This window comes from Pinus tabuliformis, chromosome 1_2 (genome assembly GCF_031772625.1).
Source record: "Pinus tabuliformis cultivar Carrire ecotype Pingquan chromosome 1_2, CPIR1, whole genome shotgun sequence".
NCBI lineage: Eukaryota > Viridiplantae > Streptophyta > Pinopsida > Pinales > Pinaceae > Pinus > Pinus tabuliformis.
In genome coordinates, this window is record NC_142298.1 from 265,596,133 (window position 1) to 265,604,864 (window position 8,732).

Sequence of the window (8,732 nt, forward strand, 5' to 3'; positions counted from 1 at the left end):
TAATTTTTTTTGGGGTGCGAGTTGGCAGGGAATATTTGAAAGTTTTGTGAAATATTTTTAAAAATAAATATCAGATTTTCATTCCTTGCGAAAAAATACCCAAATTCAAAAAAATAGTCAGCTGAATCGAAGTTTGGATGAAGGAGATGTCGTTGATTTAAAATCAGCTCGTTTTTTAGAAAATTTCGTGATGGTGGGACATATGAAACATATTGGTATGCGAGCCAAGAGCTTGTATGCTCTTGAGGTACAAGATGCATGCAAAGCCTTGAGGATAAATGAAAAGGTTAGAGACTTGGTGGTTGAGAGGGAGAGTGAATTACCTCTCAACATGCAGCCCCAAAAGAAGCCTCAGAAGTAGTCTCGGACAATTTTGGAGTAGCCGCAATTGGAGAAGCAGAGAGGAGACCGAGTGGAGGCATCCACTCATGCAGAGACCTCCAGTAGGGGGGAATTTTTAGCAAGGTAGGTAGAGGGATAACATGCAACCATAACTCCAAGTGAGACGTGAGGCGATGTGAAGTCATAGTCCCAAGTGGGCAGAAATTGGGCAGGTTCCATTGAGAGGTTTTGTCTCTTGGACCATACCTTGCTATGAGAACCCACAATGCATAGTAGCAGGATGAATTAGTGGCGGTTGATGCAGTTAGAGATCAGAGTGACAGAGTATAGAGTAGTTAGATATTGAAGAGCACAAATAAGTGTTGACAACAGTGTAGACAGGCAGAGTCAGCAGAAGCACAGAGTTTTTAGTCGACAAAGGTAGTGGCAGTCAGAGACTTTGATGACATATGCATCATACTGATTTAGGTTGGATGCTTTTTTCAATTTCAAGAGTTACTGTATCGACAACACTAGATATAAGTGTTGCATGCGGAACATTCCAAAGGTTCAGGTTCGGGATAGAGTTGCATTCCTTTCTTGTTGAGAGGGAGTGTTGAAAATAGCAACAAGAAATGTTAAAAATAACATCTATAAATTTCAATTTAATTTGTCCTCGAATTAAATTGTAATTATTTTCTCATAGCAACTTGTAACAGTTAACTAAGTTGAGTTGAATTAGTTAGCTTAGGAACTTTGAGTTGGAAGTCTATCTAGAGTCATGTAAGTGTGATCCCTCAGTTTTAGGGGTTCAGATTGAGTTTATTTGAGTTGTAATTAGATAACTCAGTTTGACTGAGTTATAGTCAGTTAAACTAGTTCTAATTGTTTGTGGAACTAGTAGAGGATTAGTAGTGAGTTGGTGCACTGGGGCATCCTCAGGTGCTACTCTGGCTAATTGAAGATTCACTCATGAGAAACTCATGCAGGTCAATTGAGAGGAAGACCCAATCAAGACTAGAGTGCAGGGTCAATGTACTATCAGTTGTATGATTTACTGAGTTGTATATATCATGCATGCAATTAGGAAGAGGACCTATGTTTGGATTGCGCAATTATGAAGTGAGGATTTCCCTTCAAATACAGACTAATTCTCTCAGGAATTGTGCAAACAATCAAAAGGTTGAAGGCTAGGAATTTGGCTAAGTATTGGCCAAAGGAAGTCATTAGGTAGAGGATAGTAAATACTTTTGCAGGTTGAGCTCAAGGTTGAGCAGAGCATATTGTATTCATCCAGATTCTTTGACCAGGGATAACACAAGGAAATAGGGGCTTGGAGAGCAGCAGAATAGGTTAAGGATTAGCTTGAGCTAGCTTGTGAGTTGAGAGTTGATTATACTTGTGCAAGTATTGTTCTTGTGAGAACAAGCACTGTATTCTCATCTTGGATTTCTGATTAATGCAATATAGATAGTAGGGGTTTTGAGCTGTGGCTATCCTTGATACATATTGTGTTATGTGCCATTGATTTATCTTCTTCTTGTTCATATTGTTTTCATCGAGCTATTGGCTTATGCTGGTTGAAAGTAGAAGTAGATTCTTGTCTTTTTCTTTAGTACATTGCAGGACTGATGAAATATCTTGGTATGCAAGTGAAAGGAAAAGGAAAAGAAAAAGGAAAAGGAAAAGGTACAAGATGCTCTATGCTCTTGAGGTACAAGATGCATGCAAAGCCTTGAGGAGAAAGGAAAAGGTTAGAGAATTGGTGGTTGGAAGGGAGCGTGAATTACCTCTCAACATGTAGCCCCAGAAGAAGCCTCAGAAGCAGTGTCAGACAATTGTGGAGCAGCCACAATTGGAGAAGCATAGAGGAGACTAAGTGGAGGCATCCACTCATGCAAAGACCTCTACTAGGGGGAAATTTTGAGCTAGGTAGGCAGAGGGAGCACATGAAATCATACCTCTAGGTGAGAAGTGGGGCAATGTGAAGTGATAGCCCCAAGATGGCAGAAATTGGGCAGGATCCATTGAGAGGTTTTATTTCTTGGACCATACCTTGCTACGGGAGCCCACAATACATAGTAGCAAGATGAATTAGTGGCGGTTGATGCAGTCAGAGATCAGAGTGACAGAGGCTAGAGTAGTTAGACACTGAAGAGCGCAGAGAAGAGTTGACAATAGTGCAGAAGGGAAGAGCTAGCAGAAGCACAGAGTTTTCAGTCGACAGAGGCAGTAGCAGTCAGAGACTTTGATGATAGATGCATCATACTAATTCAGGTTGGATGCTTTTTTTAGTTTCAAGATTTGTTGTATCGAAAACACTAGATAGAAGTGTTGCATGCAGAACATTCCAAAGGTTCAGGATCGCAATAGAGTTGTATTCCTTTCTTGTTGAGAGGGTGTTGAAAATAGCAACAAAAAATTTTAAAAATAACATCTAGAAATTCTAATTTAATTTGTCCTTGAATTAAATTGTAATTCTTTTCTCATAGCAACTTGTAATAGTTAACTAAGTTAAGTTGACTTAGTTAGCTTAGGAATTTTGAGTTGGAAGTCTATTTGGAGTCATGTAAGTGTGATCCTTCAATTTTAGGGGTCCAGATTGAGTTTATTTGAGTTGTAATTAGATAACTCAGTTTGACTGAGTTATAGTCAATTAAACTAGTTCTAATTGTTTGTGGAACTAGTAAAGGATTAGTAGTGAGTTGGTGCACTAGTGCATCCTCAGGTGCTACTCTAGTTAACTGAAGATTCACTCATGAGAAAATCATGCATGTGAGTTGAGAGGAAGACCTAGTTGAGACTAGAGTGCAGGGACAATGTACTATCAGTTGTTTGATTTACTGAGTTGTATAGATCATGCATGCAATCAGGAAGAGGACCTATGTTTGGATTGCGCTGTTATGAAGTGAGGATTTCCCTTTAAATACATGCTAATTCTCTCAGAAATTGTGCAAGGAATCATATGCTTGAAGGCTAGGAATTTGGCTAAGTATTGGCCAAAGAAAGTCATCATGCAATGGATAAGAAATACTTTTGCAGGTTGAGCTCAAGGTTGAGCAGAGCATATTGTATTCATCAAGATTCTTTGACCAAGAATAGTGCAAGGAAATATGGGCTTGGAGAGCAACAGAATAGGCTAAGGATTGGCTTGAGCTAGCTTGTGAGCTGAGAGTTGATTATCCTTATGCAAGGATTGTACTTCTAAGAACAAGCATTGTATTTTCATCTTGGGTTTCTGATTAATGCAATACAGATAGTAGGGGTTTTGAGCTGTGGCTTTCCTCGTATACATATTGTGTTATGTGCCATTAATTTATCTTCTTCTTGTTCATATTGTTTTCATCGATCTATTGGCTTCCGTTGGTTGAAAGCAGAAGTAGATTCTTGTCTTTTTCTACAGGAAAATCTACAATTGCAAGAGCGTGTGAATCTACAGGAAAATCTACAATTGACATCAACCTTACACCCTCTCTCTCTGGATTCTCATGCTCCCAGGCTTCCGACTTCATTCCAACTTGCATGTGGCATAGAGTGGTGTAATTCTTGCTCACTAATTGGTATGCACTTCTTAAATTTTCCATATACTCTGCATATAGTCCTATCTTAGAGCATGTTGGGTCAACCTGCCACTGTAGTCCTTCTATCCCCTTTCCTCATGCATTCATCCTTCTCTCTATATGCCAAATATGCTTGACATCCCCCACGTATCTCGTCATGTATGATTGATTCATTAATGTCGATTCAAAGGCCTTCAAACTCATACAGTTCACACACACTCCATTCTTGTTGCATGTTGGAGAAAACTTCCTCTCCAACCCTTCAATCCCTCCACCTCTTCTGATCATCATGTCTGTTGCATGCCAAAAAATTTGACAACAAACACTTGTCTTGTCAAATATGTTTGATTCATTAGAATAGATGCTAAGGCACAGGTTCAATGCTTTACTACCCATTAAGTTTAAGGATGCATTCTTCTAAGGTGGATCCTTCTTTAGCTAGTTTGTCTGCCCATTCATTATTTTTCCTTATTGCATGGTGGAATTCATTCAATTCAAAATTTTGGAGGAAGCTCTTTTTTTTGACAAATGATTTTATATTGCTTTCTCTGGGGACCATCCCCTTCCTCACATTGCTTATAATCACTTAGAAATCTCGTATTATCAAAAGACTTGCAATATTTCTTTCTTGAGCAAGAATTGGTCCCTGTAAAAGGACATATGCTTCCACCTCATTATTAGATCTTTGTCCCAAGCCTCATGAGAATGTTATTTCAATAATTTCATTAGGGCAAAGAACAACCCCTCCCTCTCTTGCCTCTCATATCCATTTTTTTTTTCAAGGACATCATCCTCTCTCTTAACGTGAGAGCTAAAGTGGGGACCGCTACAACAATATTCATAGGTCATAGCCATTACATCAATATTTCTCATCATCATGTGACTCACAAGGAATTGAACCCGGGTGGGGGAGACAACAACCATTCTGCCCAACCACTGGAGATAACCCTGATTGACTATTTTATATAGAGAAATATAAAATAATTGAAAGTAAAAAAATTATTTTTGTGCACTCCAATATGAAAAATATGTGTGTAATTCAACATGGAGTTGACAAGTGACATTTAAACTCTAGATTTATCATGCACCAAGAGAGATCAAATCCCTAAAGGTGGAGACTTTTTCTTGATTATTTTTTATTTTATTTTAAAAATGTTTTCCCTTCTAAGGGACTTGATCTTTCATTGATTGATTGATTGATTTTAATGACGTCCATGACGCTGAACAACCTAAGGGACCAAGGGAATAACAATCATAGCTCATCTTACTACTCCTTTCGACGTCGAATCTTCTACTATGGACATTGACTAGAAGGGTAGAAATCTGATTAATCTTATCCTCATCAAATATATGGTGTATGTTGTCAACCTTTAAATTATTTTCATACTAAAAAAAATATCTTTATAAACTACATCATAAATTTTGAGTAAAATAGATTTTTGTTAATATGGTACAAAGTTCTTATTTCGAGTGGTTACATGGATTAGCAATTTGCACAGATGACATATTAACCTATTGTGATAAGGTTAAAAAAGTAAACCACTGTGTTCTTTGGACACTTCAATCCATGTTAAATCATATGTTATTTAGTATACTAACTCTTCTTAACATAACCTTGATCACTCTAACGAATCACTGATTTATAAATATATTAATATCATAAAAATCCCATAAGAGACAGTATTCAGTTCAGTCTATCATTATTCCAAATGATTTTTTATTTTATTCAATTTTCTATTAATGAATGCCACATTGACACATAATCCTGAGACCAAGTCCATCCAGATCGGTGTAAGTGGATAGGATGGATATTTGACTTGAATTCACACTACACTACACAACCAGTGTATGCGTAGGAAGAAGGGAAATGGCGATGGAACTGTTGCACTGCAGAATAATTCCCCCTCAGTGGGCGTGTGCTGCATTATCATCAACACCCTCAACGCGCTTCTCTGCATTACATTGTACTGCATTCAACTTGAACTCATGCCTTTGTTTGAGGTCATCCTGGCTACACACATGGAGACAGAAAAGGAGGGGGCGTCATCTTGCTGTTCGAGCCCTTGAATTGGACCAGGACACGGTAAACATAATTAGCACATTTCTCGCCCATTTCCCTTTATTCTATACATTGGCACATTATAAGTTGTAATTCCCCAAGGTAACACAAAGAGCCTGGGCATGGAAAGAATTTGGTTTGCTTTGTTTTCGAACAATCTGTACAGTAGTGAACTGGTAGCAGATTGTCAAACACACATTTACATTGTGGTGCTCTGCTGTTTCTATTCTCGATTTTTTGAGGATTTGGGTCAAGCTGAGTGGCAAGTGGGTTGGCAAGGGGTAAGCACACAGCTGCATCTGTACATTGCAAAATTTGCTGGTTACATCCCCTGTTTTTGGCATGCCACTGCAATGGACTTAACATTAATAAACACGCTGGCCTTGTATTATGTAAATTAGGGTTTTTGGGCTCAATTTCAAATACTTTTCAATTGAGCATTATCTAATTTTGGAACCTAACCAGGTCAGTTTGCCCATGTATTCGGTGCTAGAGTTATGAGTTGTAAGGAATTCCCAACAAGTAGTCCTACTAGAATCCTTTGAATAACATTAGGAATAAATATTTTCCATGTGGTAAACATGATTCTGAGTCCACTATAATGCAGGGTACTCATAGTAAAGGTTACAACACGTTCGGTGCTTAAAAAAATTTATTTTCTCTTTGTCAGTTAGAAGTTTCAGCTTTCTATGGCTTCCCATTGTCCCACGTAGAATCTGATGGGACAATGTTGAAATAGTTTTCCATGACTTTTGTTCTCTGCATAAAATTACTGTTTTTGGGGATGCAGCTAGTTGCTGTGGCTGTAGGTGTTGTTAGCATTGGTGTTGGTATTGCTATCCCAGTGTTTTACGAAACTCAAATCAACAATGCGGTATGCACTCTTCCTTCTCCCTAGTTTTGCACCTTTCTTCAATTTGTCATTTGAAAGGAGCACCGAGAGAACACTGTTGGTCCATAAATTGGTTCTCATTTATTGTCAGGCAACTCGAGAGAATGATCAACCATGCTTTCCATGCAAAGGAACTGGTGCTCGTAAGTCTCAATGCCATCATCTTATGCACCATAAGTTGTAACTGATTATTTCAATACAAAAATGCACAGGAGTACTTCTTTTTATGATCTATTGTTCATTGGAAACTCATTACCTTTGAAAAATGCCTTGCTTGGATCCAATTTGTCTCTTGCTTCTGTCCTGAATGGAGGCTGCAACAAACTGCAGAGACATGCCGGTTTTGTTTGGGAGAGGGTAGCATCAATGTTGAACTTGGAGGAGGTGAGGCTGAAGTATCCAAATGTATAAATTGTGAAGGAGCAGGTTCTTTGACCTGTACAACATGTCAAGGAACAGGAATCCAGCCTCGGTACTTGGACCGTAGGTATGCCTTTCTATGAGAACCTAATGAATCTGTGAATGCGTTATGTAAATTAACATTCCCTTTTAAAATCTACAGGTCGTAGGGATTAAGAGAAGTCCAGTAAGCTGAAATAAATTTCCAACAGATATTCTATTTGTTTTCTATTATTTTAGCTCTTTAAAGTTGAGTTCAATGCCTTGGAATAAAAATATTTTTGTTTTGAGTAGGGAGTACAAGGATGATGATTGATTGATTGCCTTGTGTGTTACATCGAAGACTCAGGTATGTTAAGGCCATTCTTTTCATTGTTTAAAATCCCTTGATTTTGTTGTCGTTGTAAATGAAAGTTGAAGTCGATTGATTAGCTATTTGGTTACAGTTGTTGAAGCTGATGTTATGTGGTCAACTATTCGAGGATGTATTTGAAACTCCAAGATGAGATTATAATCCACCTATAACTGTTCTTTCTATGCTGTGAAATAGTATCTGTTTTCAACCCATTATGTCCAATTCCTTCTGATATTATTTATTTTTTGTTTCTTGCAAACTCAACTGTGCATGTCAACAGGGAATGACATTACATGCAACGTACTCGGGGTGATTTCTTAATGCTCGAGCCCATCATGCTGATTTATCTGTTTCTGGATGTGCACCAGACTGTATGGAATGTTTTGAATGTGCTTTGCATTTGAGGAACTTTGGTTGAGTTTTTAACAAATTGTTTGGGATCACTGGAAACAATATTCTACTATTTGTAAAAGTTTATTGTCATTCTTACAAATTAGAATCCTTTTCATAGATTGTTTTCCATCACTTAAAGACACCATTCTGTTCCTTCAGTATTTTTGCCCCAATTTTTGTTATTCGAATTAGTGTAATATATGTATATTACGTCTTTGGCTTTATATTTGTTCAATTGAAAATGGTTCTAGAAGAATATTCCCCCTTTCCCATGCAAAATTACAAACCCAAGAAGTTTCGAACTCAACTGCACTTAGTTGTTTTCTTTGTACAAGTAATAAGTATTTGTATTCATAAAAACTGGCTGCAACTTCACCAGTACAAGCTTAATACAAACCAAAATATTTCATATTTTTTCTGACAAGAGGCACAAAATGGGGAGACCGCAAACCACCCATTAACAAGAATTAACGGTATCTTCCCGCTCCAAACTTCACACTTTGCAGGTATACAGTCTTGTAAATTGCCCTAACAATTGTAGAAACTTACAATACATAACCTATATAATGGAAATTAGGAAGAACTATTTAGCCAAATCTGTCATATAAACCACCTGGCTATTAGCTTTAATCTCCCATGGGAGTCTTCAAAGTCATTGTGGTGCACAAGTGCTCCAGGGAGCAACTCCTCATGAAGCATTCCAACATGCATGACAAATTGGACTAGCAGGTCCTGAATCACAGGGAGGCTTGG

The 8,732-nt window shown here is 37.9% G+C and overlaps 1 protein-coding gene across 3 annotated transcripts; it reads left to right on the forward strand.

The window, feature by feature from the left end:
* Positions 1-5,622: 5,622 nt before the first annotated feature.
* On the forward strand, positions 5,623-8,203 carry LOC149205373 (protein SPA, chloroplastic-like). Of its 3 annotated transcripts, none has more exons than XM_089393459.1 (6): positions 5,634-5,964; positions 6,731-6,814; positions 6,924-6,975; positions 7,163-7,319; positions 7,526-7,580; positions 7,678-7,760. In XM_089393459.1, exons 1-5 carry the CDS (start codon positions 5,749-5,751, stop codon positions 7,545-7,547), a joined length of 531 nt encoding a protein of 176 aa, XP_089249585.1. In that variant the 5' UTR covers positions 5,634-5,748; the 3' UTR covers positions 7,548-7,580; positions 7,678-7,760. The 3 variants fall into 3 exon arrangements, 2 of the variants coding, with proteins under 2 accessions (XP_089249585.1, XP_089249584.1); XM_089393458.1 differs by lacking the exon at positions 7,678-7,760 and adding an exon at positions 7,867-8,203 and having other exon boundaries at positions 5,636-5,964; XR_016251876.1 differs by lacking the exon at positions 7,678-7,760 and having other exon boundaries at positions 5,623-5,964; positions 7,146-7,319; positions 7,526-7,586.
* Positions 8,204-8,732: the final 529 nt, after the last annotated feature.

Bases quoted from the DNA above. Each gene is read 5' to 3' on its own strand.
- LOC149205373 (XM_089393459.1), top strand. From the start codon at position 5,749: ATGGCGATGGAACTGTTGCACTGCAGAATAATTCCCCCTCAGTGGGCG. The intron at 6,815-6,923 runs GTATGCACTCTT...ATTTATTGTCAG, and splicing joins AAACTCAAATCAACAATGCG to GCAACTCGAGAGAATGATCA. The intron at 6,976-7,162 runs GTAAGTCTCAAT...AACAAACTGCAG, and splicing joins ATGCAAAGGAACTGGTGCTC to AGACATGCCGGTTTTGTTTG.